This window comes from Falco cherrug, chromosome 1 (assembly GCF_023634085.1).
Source record: "Falco cherrug isolate bFalChe1 chromosome 1, bFalChe1.pri, whole genome shotgun sequence".
Classification (NCBI taxonomy): Eukaryota; Metazoa; Chordata; class Aves; order Falconiformes; family Falconidae; genus Falco; species Falco cherrug.
In genome coordinates, this window is record NC_073697.1 from 18918485 (window position 1) to 18937829 (window position 19345).

General features: G+C 50.7%; 1 protein-coding gene across 7 annotated transcripts in view; it reads left to right on the top strand.

Annotated features, from left to right (window-relative positions):
* The window catches only part of TMEM150C (transmembrane protein 150C), a 25906-nt gene continuing 6561 nt past the window's right edge, over positions 1–19345 (top strand). The window contains exons 1-7 of one of the 7 annotated variants that reach the window (XM_055706997.1): positions 479–581; positions 5679–5813; positions 11681–11765; positions 12850–12903; positions 13023–13055; positions 13157–13224; positions 18589–18716. In XM_055706997.1, the coding sequence (XP_055562972.1) occupies positions 5807–5813; positions 11681–11765; positions 12850–12903; positions 13023–13055; positions 13157–13224; positions 18589–18716 (375 nt within the window). In that variant the 5' untranslated portion in view covers positions 479–581; positions 5679–5806. Of the gene's footprint in view, positions 582–1586; positions 1605–5678; positions 5814–11680; positions 12904–13022; positions 13061–13156; positions 13225–18588; positions 18717–19345 lie in introns of those variants that run through there. The other 6 variants (XM_055707007.1, XM_014287121.3, XM_055706982.1 and 3 more) reach the window with 6 other exon arrangements.

The following is a 19345-nucleotide window of genomic DNA, read 5'->3' on the forward strand; positions in this document are numbered from 1 at the left end:
ATGTTTCCTCTCAAAATTCCTACCGCAGAGAGGCTTGACGGTGACCACGAAGCCCACCGTCCGTTCGGAAAGGGCAAGGGGGTGGCAGGGGGCAGCCTGGCACAGGCTGTTCCTGCGGTCTCTTGCTGCTGGCTGGCTGCTTCCCTCGGGTCTCCCCGTCGGCTGAGGGCTGCCCAGGGCCACAGGCTGGGCAGGTGCTGCCGGGACTGCGGCGGGCGGGCTGGGGGGCGACAGACAAGGGACCCGTTCGCGGCCGATTTCAGCCCGCCCCGCCGCGGTGCCAGGAACAGCCTGCCCGGGCCCGCGCCCGGTGCCGGAGCTGAGCATGGGGCTCGGTTTCGGCGGAGACGTGGGCAGCGGGCGCCGCGGCCGCACCCCACCGCCCCCGGCCCGGCGGGGCTGCAGGACAGCACGGCCGCGCCGAGCCCAGCCCCACGGCCGCCGCGGCCGCAGGCCCCGCCCGTGCGGGGCGGGGGCGATGCCGGGCCACCTCCCCGGGCACGGCCCGCCCCGCTCGGCCCAGCCCGCCCCGCACTCGCCGCTGCCGGGGCCGGAGCCGCCGCCACCGGAGCCGCCCGCAGGTAGGAGCCGCCCCCGCGGCGACTGGGACGAGCGTCGGGACCCCCCGCTCCCCCCGCCCCCTCCCGGCGCGCTGTCGCCGCCCCGTCGCGCACCCCCGCCGGCCGTCGCTCCCCCTGCCCCGTCGCCCCCTGCCCCGCCCGTGGCCTGGGTGCCCCCGGCGGGGGGCGGCCTAGGCGGGGGGCGGCCGGGCTGCCCGGGGCCGCGGGGGGCCGGGGCGGGCCCGGCGGGGGGCACCGCGGGGGCTCGGCGGGAGCCCCGGCCCCCGCGCTGGCCGTGCCGAGCTCTGCTGGGGCAGGCAGGGAGGCGCGGGCCGGGTGAGGCGGCTGGGGCCGCTTGGCCCGGGGCCTGCAGGGCTCGGCTGCGGAGGGGCTCTCCCGGGTCGCGGGTCCGAACCCCCTGTGGCGTCCCGCCGGCGCTGGGGACCTGGCGGTGGCGGGGCTCGGCAGGGCCATCGGGCACCCCGCTGCCCGCGGCTGGGGAAGCGCCTGGGCTGGGGCTGTGGGGTGGGACAGGTCCTGCCGCCCCCACGCCCCGGCGGCATGCCTGAGGTGCAGGCTGTGTCCCGTTACCTTCCCGGGAGGGGAGGAGATTTTGGGAGAGGCTGCTGGGCTCCCTGGGGAAGGACGGGCAAGATCCTGATCCTGCCTCTGAGAGAATGAGACCAGGCGGTGCTGGGCGCTGGTGTCCCAGGGTGATGGGGTCGCTTGGCACCTCAGCCTTACCTCTCTCTTGCAGCAGCGTGCTTGGTTCAGAGTCCTCAGGCTGGAAAGCCTGGGGGAGTTCTGAGCTGCTCTGCCCTCCTGCCTTTTTTTTATTATTATTTTTTTATATTTTTTTTTAAAGTGACCTTAAGGACTGTCCGATCAATATTCACATGGTCCTTACGCCATAGCAATGTACACGTGTATGGTTAATTATGAACAGCAACTCAATATGGAGGAGGGAAGTGTGCGAAAGGTATATCCCAACATATCGCCGCCTGTCATGTCTTGTCAAATGGATAAAAGTGCCTAAAAGAAGAGGTCTTGATTCTTGCTGGCTTTCTGCCTCTGGGTAACAGGGTAAAGAATGGGGACTCGTATTTGCTTGAGAAACGTCTGGCTCCTGTTTTCACTGTTGTACTGTTAAAAGTCAAACTATTTGCTTATTCTGTTCCTCGTGTCCAGCTGTCAGCGTTTTCTGAGCCTGGATGGTAGAAGTCAGTGCAGTTGTTTCGTTTCCCCTTCTTTAAGATTCTTTGTGCTGCAGTGTTTGCTTTTCAGATGCAGAGCAGGGATGTGTGCTTGTATGAACACCAACATTTTCAATTGTTTTTTCTTGGAAGTAATGTCATGTCCGTGGTTTCCTCTCCACCCCTAGCCATTTCCGGGCAGCCCGAGATTGCAAGATTGTGGTTTGGCCCAACAAAAGCATTTCAAGATCTAGATCTTACAGTCCAAGCTGAAACAATGAGCTCTGATTGCAGGATAAGCAGGACCAAAAAAGCAGAGAAAAAGGTTTGTGGGAAAGGAGGGAGATGATCCTAAGCAATATATTGGGAGGAATAAACTGTGAGGGAGGGTGGCTGGCAGGTGATGAAGCTGCTGCTGCAGTAGAGGGCTTGGACCAGGACTCTGAATGTTCGCTTCTCTGTGTCACCGATTTCCCATGTGACCTCTCGGTGAGCAACTCACTGGCCCCATTGCGTAAAATGGGGATAATGATATTTTTTGCTGTCCCAAGAAGACTTGCAAAGTTCCCTAGGTGCCTGGCTCCCCTCACCTTGGGTCCCCACAGGTTGCAGAAGTGGTCACCTGAGGTGCGGGGATGAAGGTGTCGTGAGAGGTATGAAAGGCAACAGGAGGAGGGAGAAGGGTGGAGTAACGAGGAGGAGGGAGGAGAGGAAAAGAAGAGTGATGAAGCTTCAGAAGCCATGAAAGGAATTGTTAAACTATCTATAGATTACCTTGCATGGGGTTTAATGCAAATTTTTAATGCTCTGGATGCCTCTGGATGGTCGTGCCTGCAAGGGAGAGCTGCCTACAAGAGCAGCAGTCTCTCTGTAAGAGTGCTGTTTGCTCAGTTGAGAAGTGTTTGCCTTTGGCAGGCGTGCAGACCTGGCTCCCTCAGGGAGGGCAGGTCCTGTGTGCAAGGCAGAAGGGAAGCCTGCTCCTCACCCTGCCCACCACACATAACAAACAGAGGCTTCCTCCCCAGTGCCTGGGTGCTGTGCTGCCCAGTGGAACAGGTGGCATGGTCAGCGAGTCCAGTGGGAGGGGAGGCCGAGGTGCTCTCTGGTGCTGTTAGGAGAGGTCTGGACTGCCTCTCCTGCAGGGAGCAGTGGGAAGGGAGGAAAAGCCTGGGGAACTTGGGCCAGTCTGCTGCAATGGTGCGGGGAGTGTCCAGTATCCCCCTTTCAATTTCCTGAGCTGGGGCAGATCCAGGTAGTTATGGAGAGAACTTTTGCCCTCCCTATCTTATTTCCTGCTCCCCATGAGCAACTGTGGGGATCAGCAGTGATGGCTGCCTGAGCCAGAACAGCAAGTGGCCTGTCAGTTTTGACCCCACAGGACTGCAGGAGTGGGTTTTGCCTGACCAAGCCACTGGAGGTGGCCACAGCTTTGTCAAGGAGAGCCTCCCCAGTGTGGTCTTGGTGCGGCTGAATGCTCTTAGAGGTGGTTTCATGTGGTTTTTAATTTAATGTATATCTCTTGTGCTACAGGCAAGCCTGTCTCTGAAAATATTTCAAAAGGGAGCAGAATGTTTAAGCCCTCTGGGTGTGCTGGAGAGGCTGGTCACAGCAGCCTTGCAGGCTTGGCCCCTGTTCAGCAGGTGGAGGCTGTTCCCTGGTTCCCTCTATTATGTTTTCAATGGGTTTGCATGAAGTGAAACGCTGTACTGCACCTTCCTCATAGCTCACCTGAGCACTTTGCAAACAGCGATTAATGGTTGCAGCAGCCTGGGAGAGTGGTAAATAAATTTAACTAATTCCTACAAATAAGGAATACTGGTGCATCAGTGGTGAAAGCCACAGAAATGCTTATGTGATTGCTTACCTTGTCTCACGACAAAGGATTTCCACAGGTTTAAACAGAGCTAAAAGACACGTGGGGTAGGTCGTACCCTTGACAGTCTGTATGCCAGAGAGGGCTACCTTAGAGTAATGACAAAAGGCAAGTCATGGGTACTGCACGTCCATTCCTTGCAGTTTACCCTCTGGCCCATCATGTCATTGCTGCTTCTCTGGTGCTTTGGTGGTCAATACAAGGGGAAGAGGACCTTTGTTTGCCATGTGAGCAGTACAGGAGGTACGAGTCCTCAGGCTGAAGAGGTTGGTGAGGGAAAACTGTCCTGAGAAAGCTCGATGTGCTGTGCCACACTCCCTGAAAACTCACGGGCCTTGGGTGTTTTCCCCATGACTGGCATGTGCAGGCTGCTTGGTATTTACGCTTCAGCTGGTGGTGCCCACTGGTGTAGCATAAGGAAATGCTGCTTTGGGGACAGTGCACAGCTCTTCAAAAACATAGAGCTGCAAAGTGCAGTGAAGAAAGGAGCTTGTGCTTCCGAACAGTGGATAGAAGAGGGGTAGAAGGGGCAAGAGAGGTAAAAGACAAGGTGAACTGTTGGGAAAAGCCTTGCTTACACTGCATGGGAAGCTCTGTAGCTTGAGTGTGTGTTTTGTGTTTGTTGGGGAAAAAAAAACAACAGTGGTGGGGTAGCAAGGGGAGGGAAACCTGGAGCTGTTCTGGCCTTCAAGGCATGTACTCTCTCATCCATGAAGTACAGGAAGAGAAGCTATAACCAGGAATAACTGCTCTGTGAAGTCTGCTCTTCTGGGCTTAGTTTGTCTTTCCTTACCTTCAAAGCTTATCTGTAAGTCAACATGATGTATCTGTCTTTGCCAGGTTTCACCTCCCTGTTGTGTGGTCTTTGCTGCTCCCAACACTTACGTTGTTTTCCTGATAATGGGACAGAAATTTCGGGCAGGCGTCTGCCCCTTTCTGTTGTAATGTGTGTCTTGGCTTTGCTTGCTCATGCGCATTGGAAATGCTTGAAGGCATTCATGGTTTTGGAACTGAGGAGCAAATAAAACACGTCTGCAGACTTCTATCAATCATTGTCAAGATCACTGTACCTTACAAGAGGAGAAACACCTGTTCTACTTGTTGCTGGTTCAGGCAATGGTCATTAGATTGGGGCGGTTAAGGTGGAGGGTGGTCACTGGACAGCCTGTCTGCACGGTGCCTCAGACTTCCTGGGCTTTGACACAACACCTGCCTGCATTTGTGTATGACTTGCAGAGCAAGGAGGAGGTTTCAGAGACTCCTTCCTCACAGCATAGCTGCAGCAGGGAGAGCTTTGCTGTCTTTTATGAGGACATAAATAGCCCTCCTCGTTTTCCAGCAGTTCTCACTTTGGGGTTTGGCTGAGACTTTGGGGTAAGTGCTGTTCTCACAGGCATCCCAGACCAGAGGGCTGGCTAATTGTGTAAGGGGAAAATGTGGCCTTGTGGTGATGGTGTGGGACTGTGGGGTTGGGTCTGCATTAAGACTCTCTGCTGGAGACTTTTCTTGCATATCAGGAGAGGTCTGGCTAAAGTGGCCCCAGTCTTGAGCACCTCTGCCCTGGGGCATGGGCAGTCCAACACACCTGCACTGGGAGGACTTGCTGGGGGCTGGTTGCTGCCTGGCTCATACAGCTCCTGAAGTCACAAGAAGCTGGGAGGGCTGAATCTTGCCGTGGGTGCTCCCAAGCAGAATGGGGTCCCTAGGACAAACAAACACACAGCACCGGCAAAATGCAGCGCTCCTCAGTTCGCTGAGTCCTAAGTCCTGGCTGCTCCTAGCTGGTTCTACCACCTGCTGATCCAGCTATTTCTGTTTAAACTGGATGAGCACCTTCTGCCTTACCCAGCTCCTGCCTCTGCCTCCTTTGCCTGGTGCAGGCTGAGGGCCATGACTGCCTGAGCCCTGCTCGTGGCACCAGTGGGACCTCGCGGAAGTCACTGCGGGCTGACGTAGGTGCGCGGGTCAGAGCACAGCGCTGTCAAAGCCTGCAAAACACCCCTCTGGTCCTAAGGTGGAAAATTATATTAATTTCTCTTTTATAACATCCAGGAGCCTGGTCTTGAAGCAGGACGTGCCTAGTTTGTACAACGCCAAATGCGAGAAAGGCAGACTCAGCCCAGAAGAGTTTACAGTCAGTGTCTCTGGCTGTAACGTAGCGGCTCAACGCTGGTTCACAAATGGCCTGTAAGTACCCCCGTGCGGCTGAGGGCACAGGTGGTGCGGCAGCGGGAAGCAGCATACCCAGGGCACTCTCTGAAGGACAGTAGGGTGCAGAGGAGTGACGCTGATATCGGGACCCAGGGGTGCTGCAGGAGTATCTCTGGGTAGGATACACTGTCATTTGCGTAGGCTTCTTACCAAGGCACTCGGGAAAGGCTGAATCTATATATATTTACAGCATTGATAACAAATTAATTCTACACAACTCCGGGAGACTGCTTCCTGGGGAAGCTTGGAGGGACAGTGCGGGCAAGTGGATGCTAATACAGCCTTTTCTGCCCCCACTTTTTGGTGGCTAGAAGGTTGCGTTCCTTTGGTGCGCTTCGCCCATCACTGTTAAGCTTGTGTTGGCCGGAGCATTTCATTAGCACACTGAATGCATTTACAGTGTGCGAAGTGAGACATGAAATACATATAGATGTTTCTGTGGGTGAAAGCATTGTCCCTTAACATTGTTGCAGGATTACTGAAGCATCTTCTGCTTCCCCCATACATAACTCAGCAATGTCTTCACCTTTTCCCATTCCTCTCGTATATTAAATAAATGAAAAAGACATTTCTGCACACCCTTGAGATGGTAGGTGGGTACCCAGAGCAAGCAGAGTATCATAACCTGCTGTCAGAGGGGATTGCTTCTTTTCCTGTTACCCCACTATTTTGTTACGTGTTTACAAGTCTCTGGCATGCCTTATCTCTTGTCGTGCACTCAGTCTGGGAACCTTGAGATAAACCTGAAAATGTTCTGCTTTCTTACATTGGCATTTGTGACTTGTGGGTGGCAGGTTATGTAATGCGCAGGTTTGTATCCGCTCTGTTACAGTGATTAGGTATCAAGTGACTGTGGTTATTTTTGCTTTTCAAAGCAAGAGAGCAACAGAGAGTGGGCTCCCCCCAAAAAATTGTGTTCGTTCCCCTTTGATCGTTGCTGACTGACAGCAATTCTTTATGACTTGCTGTATATTTTGAACAGCATCCTCCACCTCCTCCCAGTGCTTCTGCCTCCCCACCTATTCTCTGCAATGACTCAATGGCCTAGCAGTGTGAAATGCAGGAGCGTTGCTCTGTCTTGTTACACAGCTTGCGTATGGACCCTTGAAATGCATCTGCATGCTCCAGTCTTAAAGAAGATGTACGATGCTGTTAACATGGTAATTTTTTCCTTCCTTACATTCATGTTCTGTGGCAAAAACAACTTCAGGAGGAGCCTGTAGTTTTGCTTGGCAGATGAAGTTAAGATGCTCACATTAAATGAACCTTGAGCAAGCTGCGGTATACGTTTGGTGAGCTGCCTACTGTAATTGAAGTGTGTATGTTAGAGGAATGGGAGTTTAATTGGTTGAGGGGGTGTAGTGGGGCAATGTTAATAAAAGCAGAGCAAACAGGTGACAGTCTGAGCAGATTTAGACATAAAAATGGGAATGAAGATAAGGGAGTAAGCCTGCATAGAGAGGAATTCTCAAGACACACCCTGTGGCAGTGCTGGAGTGAAACCCTTTGCAGTTCTGCACCCTGATCCATGGTAGCGGGCAGCAGGAGCGTGCTTCAGGAGGGTTTTTGCAATGATGGTGTGAGACTGTGAGTCAAGAGGGGCTGGAAAACTACAGCATGTGCTTTTGGGAAGGTGCATTGTCTCTGGCTGGGGTCAGCTGTGAAGCTGAAAACACGTTTTTATTAGCCTTGTGAATCTATTGCACCAAGAGGGCTTTCTGTCACTGAAGGCCTTTCTGTGCAAGCCTTAAAAATGGAAGACAAATGGGTGTATGCAATTACCCACTGCCTCCTGGATGCAGTATGTTTATTTGTGAAAACATGGGCTGGTGGAGATGGCTGTTGTGGCCAGCTGGAGTTGATTACTCAGATTTGGCATCACTGGTCACGGCGGCAATGCAGAACAGAGTGGTGAAGCACAAGGTTGACTTTATGTCCTCCCTGTGGAGCACCTAGCTGTCAAAGAAACTGTTCCTACATTTCCCACAGAGAATTTAGGTTATTTTTCCTATCACTCTTGGGATTTTGTTTTGGCTAAACTGCTGTGGTGTTTCAGGGGAGGCTGTCATTTGGGTTGCTTGTTCTCTTTTTCCTGGCTGCTGTTAGAAGTGCTGGTCTTAGTGTGCATGGAGGTCTTCTGGCTTGAAGACACGAACATCAGAGCCGTTCCCTGAAGAGGACAGGTTAACCCAAAGGCAACTGCTGAGAATGCTTGCTGAATGCCAGTGCAAAGCTAGGCAGGTTTGGCACATGCTTAGGGTTTCTCCTGTGGAAGGGCAGTGAGGTTACATGTAATTTTGTTCCTGGTGCCCAAATAACACAGAGGGAGTGAATGAGAAATGTGCAGAAGCTCAGTCCTGGTTTTAAACCATCCTCTGCCCACATGGGGGTGGTGAAACATCTTCAAGAATGTGTGGCATGTGCCAATGGATAGCATTAAAAGGTATTGCCACCTGGGGACATGGGAGAAAGGGACCTTTCTTTCCGGCTTTTGGTATTTCAGCTGTCAGATGCAGGCAGCCTGTTCCTCTTGTGTGGGCTGTCGGGGGCTAGCAACACTGCTCGTCCAGCCATTGCCCCCCTGCTCTCCATCCAAGGGTGTGCTGGAGAGTATTTGCTCGTGCTGTCCCGCACCCATGCCTCGGCACAGAGCCTGTCAGAGGAGGGTGTGTAGCAGTAACATCTTTTCCTGGTCAGTTCTTGCTGCCTGCTTTGAGAGGCAAGCCTGCACAGAACTTGGCACCCTGTGAGGCTGGCCGGCCTGATGTGGGTGGTTATTTTGCAAAAGGTCCAGCCCTGGCTGCACTGAGCTCTGGTGAAGACGTGGCCCCATGCAGGTCATTGTTGCACTCCCTGGGAGTGCTGTCCTTTTTCCTTGGTGCAAACGCAACCGCTGCGATGAGAGGTATGCAGGGGGTATGTTCTTTAGGTGTTTCTTTTTAACTGGCTGAAATTAATGTGTTTCTCTGAACTATGGCCCTGGCTTCCCATTGGGATGCTGCGCTCTATGCTGGTCATTCATTAATTATGCACTGATTTGGGATGTCATTTTCTGTTACTGGTTGATAGAAGGGGACTCTGTACAGCACAGTGAATATTAAGCACAGGGCTGTTTTCCAAGGGGATGAATCTGCAGCTGTGTCACGCTGCCTTTGATGAGGTTGGGCACCAGTCCTGCCCCGGCTCCATAGCAGAGCTCAGCACAGAGTAATAGTTATCTGGACAGCATTTTCACACTTCCCCACCTTACCCTGGTGTGGAGTCACCATCGCTGTGTGCTGTCTTGCTGCTTTGCTTGAGGAAAAAGCCCTGTGCCACCTCCCTTTCTGCACGACAGACAGCGCTGAAATAGCTTGTGAAGGCTGCTATTTCTTGGCTGGGAGGCGTGCTGGAAGGCGGAGGAGCTGTGGCAACCTGTTAACGAAGACAAGTATTATGGCTAGTATTTGCTTTTATTGCTTATATGAATCCTTTGTACATTTCCAAAGGGGAAGGGTAAATAGTAAGATCTGCCATCCCCTGACCTGAAAGAATTGTGTCACCTTGGCTTAGTCCAGCCACCACCAGAGAAAAGAGGAGAGCTGAGCACTGCATTAACAGCCTTGCAGAGGAAACACGGGCTGTAACAGAAGGTGACATTACCTGCCTACTCCCCTTCAGTCAAGACAGGAGCAGGGAACTCAGCTGCAGCTATGGCTTGCACAGAGTGCCAGCACTTGGGCACTGTGCTGCCAGGGTCTGGCAGGGGCACCCTGCTGCAGGTGAGGCAGCTGCCACCTGGAAGTGGTCTTTGACATTGCTGATAAGGTCTCCCGGTACCAGAGCGATGGCCAACACCAGCCAAGGGACGCTGCTGCATGTTGATGGGCTGCGAGAGGAAAAGGCCAGGGCAGAGCTTCACAGAACAGTTGTGACTGCTGCAGCAGGGCTGTGCGGGGAACAGAGCTGGGAAACGCTTTGTGTCTCCGGTGTGGGAGGAGAGGAATAGAGATGAGATGGGTGGGGAAATCTAGTCCACCCTCATTGATAATTTCTTCTGATCTGTTACACCACGCTAAAGATCTGTGTACACGCAGCAGCTGACTGCCTTTTAAATTGACATACTTAACGCTGGCATCATTTCATGCTCCCTGTCTGCAGTTCTCTCTGCTCCCAGGTCAGGGAGAGACCTTATTTGAGTGCTTTTCTGTCTTTTGAGGTTTGCCATTCAGCCTCACTCGAGGCTATCTGTACAGACAGCACCAAGTCGTGGCCTCATGGTGTTGTGCAAGTGTGGTGTGGGTCAGGGTACTGCAAGGGTTTTGTTTTGTACCCTGGCAGGGATGTGAAGACAGGACAGCTGGCCCGTAGGGGTAAGTATGATGCTGCCATGCCTTCTTCAGGGTCTGGGGAGCCTCACCTCAACTCCTTCAGCCTCTGCTGCTGTGGGCCCCATGCAGTGTCCTGCCAGTGTTGACTCTGCAGCCCAGAGCTGCCATGTGGGAGTTGTGAGCTGGGGCAGGCTGTGGCACGGTGAGGGTGCTTACTCTCTTCTGTGACTTTTCACATAGGGTAGAGGGCAGGGCAGCAGCTCCCAGAGACCATGGCTCCTGTGCTGCAGGTGTAGGAAAGCCAGGGCACCTGGGAGGAGGAGGAAGAGGAGGCGGCTGACAACATGGGTGCTTTCTTCAGAGCAAAGGGAAAAGTCATTGCTTTAAGGACCTGGATGAGGTAACTGAGCTGCAAATACAAGCAGGGTGTAATGAGAGGCCATCATGTCCGAGCTGCCCTGGCACCCTGTCCCATGGGGACCTCAGTGACCCCAGGAAATGCCTGCCCTGCAGCAGGCTACAGAGGGAGGAGGAAGCAGAGCACAAGGGCACAGGTGCTGCTGCTGCCCCGGTGAAAGTCAAGCAGGGACCAGAGCTGTGAGCCTCATGGTGTTCACACTCTGTTTGTGTCTTTTGGCTGTGCTGGTGCCTGGAGGAACGTTTACGGAGGAGGACAGAGCATGAGGATATGTTTGATCCATTGTCAGGGGACTTGCAGGGAGACATAGGGCTCTCTGTGTCCGCAGCACAGCAACGCAGCAGCATTTCTGAATTGCACGCTGCTGCAGAAACAGCCCTGCATCTCAGATGCTCATCCAATGTGATCTCGTCTGGAGGACAAACGCTTCCTCAGGAGGTGGTGTACACAGCATCCTTACACCCCGTGCAGGATTTCACAGTGTCTTCATGTCAAGAGCTGATGCTGTTTGTAACACCTCATCCTGACAGTACTCTGGGTGCTGGCACTGGAGCTCGGCTCCGCTCTGAGTGCAGCTGAATGCTATTTTTAGCTGATTGCTGCAGCCAGGATAGGAGCTGGTCCTGTGCTTTGTGGAGATGAGGAGACAGCACGTGCATCCTTCTCCCTTCATGCTGCAGGCTTTGCTGAGGCAGCGTGTGTGGAATCAGTAATGATCCTGAGAAGGAGGCTGCCGAGCCTTGTGCCTGTGGGAGGTAGCAAGGAGTTAGGGCGGTGGGTCTTGTGGTGTCACCTTGTGCAAAATGCTTAGGAAAAATACTTTGAAAACCACTCAAATTCTGTAGGCGTGTCTGAAAAGTCTTCCACTCCACAACTCCAGGCAATTTGTGCCTTTGTTTTTATGCTCTGTTGTGTGCAGCAGGTTAACCCCTTGTGCTAATAATGACAGTATGAAAGGTTTTCAGTGCCTGCTGCCTGGCTGTTAGGAGCTTGATCTTGGGATGCTTTGGCAGCTGCTGTGCAGATGCTTTTCCCACTTTCAAAAGGCAGGGGGCCAAGGCAAGTGGTTACCTCTTCCCTCTTTCTTTTGTTTTTACTTTGTTCTTTGTTTCTAGCAGGTATGGATGGGAAGAAATGCAGTGTGTGGATGTTTTTACCTCTTGTGTTCACCCTGTTCACATCAGCTGGATTATGGATAGTGTAAGTTATCTCCTGTTGGTTATTTGGTTATTAAGTAACCCCAAGTTAGGCTGGGGCAGTCAGAAGTACCACTGTGGTGTGGGCTGCATCTCAGTACAGAGAGCCATTTGGGGATGCTCTGTCTGTTACTGTGGGGCTGGGAAGGCACCATGGTATGGGCAGGGGCCAGTCCGTGCCAGTTCATGACCTGGAGAATCACATTTTTATCCCTGAGTTTCTGTGCTATCCAGACCAAGTTTCAGACCTTACCTTCTTCCTGGCTCACGTTACTGGGAGGTGCCTGAAAAGAAACAGGCAAAAATGCAAAAATTCTCTTTCATTATGTTTTCTTTGAATGAGTTGGTAGAGCTCTGGGAGAAGCACTTAGGCCCTGCTTTGGGGTGCAGACTCAAAATCCACAGCATCCAGCACTGCACTGATGACTTGCCAGCACCTTAATGCTGACACGTCACTTTGTCACTAGTACTTCTTATCAAAATGCACACAAGACTTGCATTGCCCTGAGCTGGGCTGTCTCCAAGCATGCAGGCAGACAACTGCGGTGTGAATTTGGGAGTGATAAATACGTGATCAGCAGCTATGCTCAACCTGAGAGGCAGTTATATTGTAGGATGTGGCTTTGTTCATGGTCTGTGGATGTTGGTTTTCAGCTGCAGGGCCAGCTTAAGCTATTTGTCTGACCCCTGTTGCTTGTTGTTCTTGTCCCACCCATTCCCTCTGTTTGTATTAAAACATTTTTTGTGGATGGGGGACTGTGGCAAACCAGATGAATCAAATGACCTGGATTAAAAGTGAAAACCTTTCCCCTGGTTGGTTGTTTTTAAGGCAGCTCAGTCCAGTGACCCTGTTTGTCTACCTGACCATGCAAAACAGATGCAACACAGAGAGAGGCACATATTTAGGCCGGGAATTGAGCACTGCCAGCTCGAGCAGAGAGAAACACAGGCTGTCTCCAGCAGATCCTGTCAGTGGGCTTTGAGACACTTAAGGTTTTGTTTCAGTGATATTTGGAATTGGAGTCAGAATGAGGTTTTACACTGTTGGTTGTTTTGTTTTTGTTTTTGGTGTTGTTTTTTTTTGACAGGTACTTTATAGCAGTGGAGGACAACAAAATTCTCCCACTAAATGTACCAGATAGGTAAGAGCTGGTTGTGGGCTTTACGTTCAATCACTTGTTTCTTTAAAATAATAAAACAATGAAAACTGACTGGGAAAGAAAATCCTGAATCTTTGTTCCTATGCATCTGTGTCTCTTAGGAAGCCTGGTTCCAAAAGACCACCTTATATCAGGTAAGTGAATGATTTTCTTCCAGTTACTGTTCTGATTAATGGTTGTTATTCATGTGTCTTTGCCATCCTAAGGTTACAATGATACATTTATGTTTTCCAAGTATTGCAGGTGATGCACCTCCTGCAAGCTGTGTGTTTAGCCAAGTCATGAACATGGCAGCATTTCTAGGTAGGAACCACAAGGGGAATGTTTTTTTTTTTTTCTCTGTCATGATTTGTTTTAAGAAATCACTGAACCATAAGTAATATCCCATACATACTGTTCCTGATTCTGATGATGTGAAATCAAATCATTTAAACTGCAATGACTACTGACTAAGACAGTATTGTTTTGTCTCCATTTGTAGAAAAACAGAATGAAGCTGGATGCATTTGAACTTTATTGGGTTTGATTTATTCTTATGTCTTATTGTCTCAGCCTGGAATCAGTGTCGCTGTTTCATTGTATGGTGGTTTTTGTTATATGCTGTGAATGTGGGATAATTGTATGGGAATACTGACAAATGCAGCGACTGATTATACATAATATCATCTGTGCTGAAGTCCCCCCATACCCCAACCCTTCCTAAATTCAGTTACTAGATCTGTGGAAGTTTTACTGGCATTTCCCAGGAGTGGAAATAAGAGGGAAACACCACAAAGAGAAGAAATACCTGAAAAGTACTTGAAAAAAGGTGTTTGTGTTTGGTTCTTAAAACTGTTTGTTACCTTCACCTGTGTGTATTTTGAACAAATTATCCCAGACTTAAATGGCAAATAATTCATTATTTTAACCTTGATTTGCTCTTCTGTAGTAGTACTTGCATTTATTTATTTATTTATATGGGGTGATTTGTTGTGCTTTCAGTTTTGCTCTGAGCTATTCCCTCAAAGTGTGGGTTCCACCCCTGTTGCCTGTGAAAGGCATGATGTTTCTTTTCAGAAACGAGGAAATTCAGTTGAGTTGAGCTTTGAAATTAATCCAGACCTGTATGTGCACGAGTAAGATACTTTAGCAATCTTAATCTGACATAATAAAAACGAGGCTTTGGATGTAAAACCTGCTAAAACATGTTTAATCATGAAACTTGACACAAACTTCTTTATTTTCAAGTATCACTTCAGGGTGGAGTTTAGGTACCCTTACACTTTATTTCTGTGTATGGCTTTGCTTCAGTTTTAGATCTTGATTTACATATTGAGCCAGAGTCTCAGTTAGTAGAAATAATTCTGGCTCTAGTTTGTGCTAAGGCTGGGTCTTGCACACATTTTATTTATATGCCTGACACACAGTGCAATGGGATTCTGATGATGTGATTTAAACTTCTGAGCCCCAAACCACCTAAAACGACTTCTGCATAGCATGCTACTCCTTATCTTGACGTGGCTGTTTGACAGCAGTGAATACACACCTGCCTTTTCAGCTCCTTCCAGGTAAGGCTCCTCTGGTCAAGCAGCCTCTGTGAACCCACACCAAGTCCCACCCGGTCCAGGCACTTTATGAAAGAGCAGGAATTAGCTTCATGCTCACTTACTATGCGATCTGGGTGGACATGAGGATAGCAGTTGCATGTGTGAGGGGAGCAGCTGGTGTGAAGAAGGGCAGGCAAACAAAAGACATGCAGCATTTTGAAGCTAAGCTGTACTGTATGCTTCAACGGCTGCTTCTTCCGTTGCAAGAAGAAATATAACCAGGGAACCTCCAGACTGCAGGCGTGTTGTGGGAGATGTGATAATAGGTGGCTGCCTTGGCCATTGTTGAGTTTATGAAATATCATGAAATGGCTGGTGTAATGAGGAAAAAGGTCAGCAGGGTTGGTACCCTGGATTTCAAGAAAGCAAACTTTAAGCTATTGAGGGAGCTGCTTAGCAGAGTACCCTGGGAATCTGCTTTTGAGGGCTTAGGAATCCACAAGCGCTGGTCAGTCTTTAAGAGCCATCTTGCAGGAGCACAGGGGCAGGCTGTCCCACTGCATTAGAAGTCAAGCTGGGCAGAAGACCAGCTTGGCTTAGCAGGGAACTCCTCGTGGAGCTCAAGAGGAAAAAGAGATTGTGTGATGTCTGGAAGCAAGGCCAGGCTTTGCAGGAAGATTACAGAGCTGTGCTTCGTGTATACAGGGAGCAGGGATGAAGGCCAGAGCTCAGTTAGAGTTGAAGCTGGCCAGTGTTGTGTCAGGTAACAAGAAGGGCTTTTTAAAATATGTCAATAGCAAAAGGAGGTCTGAAGAAGGCAGTGAGCTGATACTTACTGAAGATGGCCAGCTGACTGATAGGGATGGAGGTAGAGCAGAGGCATTCCATGCTCTTTTTGCCTCTATCTTCAGTAATACTGAGAGGCCCTGGGCTGCCTGGTCCCAGGAGTTGTAGGACCACAAACGCAGGAGCAGTGACTCTCCTCCATGTGTGGACACTGAAACTGTAAGGGACCAGCTGTATCAGCTGAATGTTCCCAAGTCGCTGGGGCCTGGTAAAATTCATCCCAGAGTACTGAAGGAGCCAGTGGATGTGATGGCAGGACCCCTCTCAGTCATCTGCCAAAGGTCTTGGGAGCCTGGGGAGGTCCCTGCTCGCTGGAAGCTGGCCAGTGTTATTCCGATCTACCAGAAGGGCATGAGGGAAGACCTAGGGAACTACAGATCTGTGAGCCTAACCTCGGTTCCTGGAAAAATGACAGGGAAGATCATACAGGGTACTGTTGAAAGGCATTTAAAGAGCAATGCAATCATCAGGCACAGCCAACGGGTTCACAAAGGGAGAGTCCTGTTTACCTAACTGGATACCCTTCCATGATAAGGTCACACACCTAGTGGATGAAGGGAAGGTGGCAGATGTAGGTTTTCTGGTACTGTCCCTCACAGCATCCTTCTGGACAAGTTGCCCTCCTGTGGGATGAGTGTGTTCACAGTGCACCAGGTGAGGAACTGGCTGAAGGGCAGGGTTCAGAGAGTTGTAGTGAGTGGGGCTATATCTGGATGGTGACCAGTCACCAGCTGCTGCTCAGGGTCCAGTTCTAGGGCCAGTTTTGTTCAGTGTTTCTGTCAACAACCTGGGTGCAGGAGCCGATGCACCGTTAGCAAGTTTGCTGATGATACCAAACCCGGAGGTGCTCTTGACTCTCTTGAGGGGCAAGATGCCTTGCAAAGGGATCTGGATGGACTGGAGCTCTGAGCAGTGATTAACAGGATGAAATCTAACAAGTCAAGATGCGGGACTGTGCACCTAGGATGGAGTAACACCAGGCACGGGTATGAACTGGGAGAGGAGCGGCAGGGGATCTGTGGGTCTGGCTGAGGGCAGGCTCAGTGCCAGTCAGGGATGTGCCCTGGCAGCCCAGAGGGCAAACTGCATCCTGGGGTGCATCAAACACAGCATAACCAGCTGGGCAAAGAGGTGGTTATCCCTGGGTGCTGGGGTGGCCTCACCTTGAGCAGTGTGTGCGGTTCAGGGCCCCACAATCTGACACAGATGTGAAAGTACTTGAGCGCATCCAGAAGAGGGTAACGCAGCTGGTGGAAGGGCTGAAGACATGTCCTGTGAGGAACAGCTGAGGACTTTGGTTTTGTCCAGTTTGGAGCAAAGGGGGCTGAGGGGTGACCTCATTGCCCTCTCGAGCTTCCTGAGGAGGGGAAGTGGAGAGGGAGGTGCTGAGCATTTCTCCCTGGGATCCAGTGATAGGACGTGTGGGAATGGTTCAAAGCTGCATCTGAGGAGGTTTAGACTGGACATTGGGAAGCATTTCTTTACTGAGAGCGTGGTCAAACACTGGAACAGGCTTCCTGGGGGGGTGGGCGATGCCCCAGGCCTGTCAGTGTTTCAGAGGCGTTTGGACCATTCCCCTAATAACATGCTTTAACTTTTGGTCGGCACTGAAGTGGTCAGGCACTTGGACGGGATGATTGTTGTGGATCTCTTCCAACTGAACTATTCTCTCCCTCTCCCTCTCCCTCTCCCTCTCCCTCTCCCTCTCCCTCTCCCTCTCCCTCTCCCTCTCCCTCTCCCTCTCCCTCTCCCTCTCCCTCTCCCTCTCCCTCTCCCTCTCCCTCTCCCTCTCCCTCTCCCTCTCCCTCTCCCTCTCCCTCTCCCTCTCCCTCTCCCTCTCCCTCTCCTCTTTTGGATAAAGCCAAGCTTTTCTCTGCTGTACTGGGTGCTTCTGAGAGCTGCTTTTAGTGTATACCTCTGGCCACCTTAGTTGTGTCAAAGCCATTGCTGTAGGAGAGGAAAACTGCAGAAATATGCGGGTAACATAGATATTACTGAATATTGAAAATGCCATTGTTTTTCACATAATGCTGGAAGGTGAACTTTTTTATTCCCTTTTGTTATTCCCATCAGTGTTTTAGGAAAAGTTAACATAACTTCAGGATCCTGTCCTATAGAAATAGAAATGAAAAAGTTCCTGCACATGAGCTCAAGTAGTCACAAAGTGGCTGTCCCAAACAATTACCTAGGGACGAAAACCAGAAATTCTCTTTTTTAGGGGAACAAAGACCTGTGGTTTTCAAGGATTTGGAGTGGATTGATCCACTAAAGCAAAGTGTGAGAGAGCAAACTCAAACATCTTTTGCAGTTTGGATAAAAGTGGGTATTTTTCAGTTACAGTGCCCTTATTTTTCTAAACTCTGTGTTTGGAATTATACCAGGGGTTTTGTGGAAGATGTAGATCTAATTTGCAGACAACAGTATGACCTGCATGTTTTCAATTTGAGCATAAGCATAAGAAGGTGTTCAGCAACAACCAGTAAATTTCCCTCTTCAATTAACTTGTTTGTTAGTGGTCTGATTTGAATCCCATCTGAAGGCCAACTGATTGCTTGGCTTTCCGCGTTGTTCCATGCAGCATTCCTTAGGGAGGGCAAGAATAAAGAATGTGAATATCTCCTGGGGTTATGTCATATCATATGACATATCATGTATCATATATATCATGTATCATATGTCGTGTCATAGCACTTGGGCTAATTGTATGCTTGGAAGGACTGTTCTTCCAGTGTTCGTGGAAAATTAGTGCAATATTTTGGCTTACATTTGTGGCACCAGCAACTTGTTTCAGAGGAGGAGAAGAGGCGGTGGGTGTTATGGAAAAACCTGCAGAAATACATATGTTCCATTCATACATTCTCTAATACAGGTGAGGTTTGACGTACCTCCTCCAAGGGAGCTCAGTGCTCATGAATGGAGTGAAACTTGATGCAAGCCCAGCTGCCACAATGTGAATACATGGGGCGGGGGGGGGTGATAGACTACGTGCTGGGAGCTTCACAGGCAAATAGGAAGGTGGTGCTCTTCCCCCAGAAAATTTGCAACCCAGTTCCTAGATAAAGCATCATGAGAAAAGGAAGCGTGGGAACTCAGTGTAACTGGATTACAAGAGAGATGCTTCCTGTGCTTAGTCTCGTCTGTGATGGGAGGGGGCCATGCAGAAGCACTAAGATAGCCAGCCTGCAGTGCGCTCTCCCCTCTGGGTGGAAAGAGGGCTAGGGGTCCGTGAGCCCTCAGCCAGATGGTTACTACAGTGTTCTACCTAATGACATACCTTGCATTGTTTCCTTTTCAGCACTTGTCGTGGCTGTCCTGCGCTTCATTCAGCTGAAGCCGAAGGTGCTGAACCCTTGGCTGAACGTCAGCGGCCTGGTGGCATTATGCTTGGCCTCTTTTGGGATGACCCTCCTCGGCAACTTTCAGGTACTGTGCTCTAGGCTTGGGCCACTGTGTCCATGCTGTGAGATTCCTGCTTTTCTAGGACATCCGCTTTGGTCTTTGAACTGCCTGTGACGTGAGCTCAGGAGATACGTTAGGCTGTGCCTCAGCCCGCCTTGTACCTGCTCTGCCACCTCTGTCTGCTGCTTACGTAGCCCCACTGACATGCTGAGATGAAGTGCCACAATAATTTTTCACATATTCCCAGTAGGATTTGCACCTGCGTGCTTACCCTCGACCTGCCAAGAGTCTGAGCAGGGACCCTGCTGAGCTTCTTGAGCCTTAGGGGTTGGCACAGATGGTTCTGGGTAAAAGGACTGACCTGGAAGTTTACGTATGCACCTGCGCGAACGGGCGCACAGCTGCCCGTAGATTTAGCAGGCAGTTCAGGGTCCTTCATTTAAAACATACCTTGTTTAAACCCACCTTCTGCTTGTCCTCAGACTGGCCACGAGAGGGACACAGCAGAGGAACGCTACAAGGGTGCCTGAGCAGAGGGTCCCTCCGCTTCCCGATCTGTTCTGCAACATTATACAAACAAGCAAGCAAGCTGTCAGAGCCGCAGCGTTGCTTTGTATGGTTGGGTGTTCACTGTCATCACAAGCGTGTCTGTT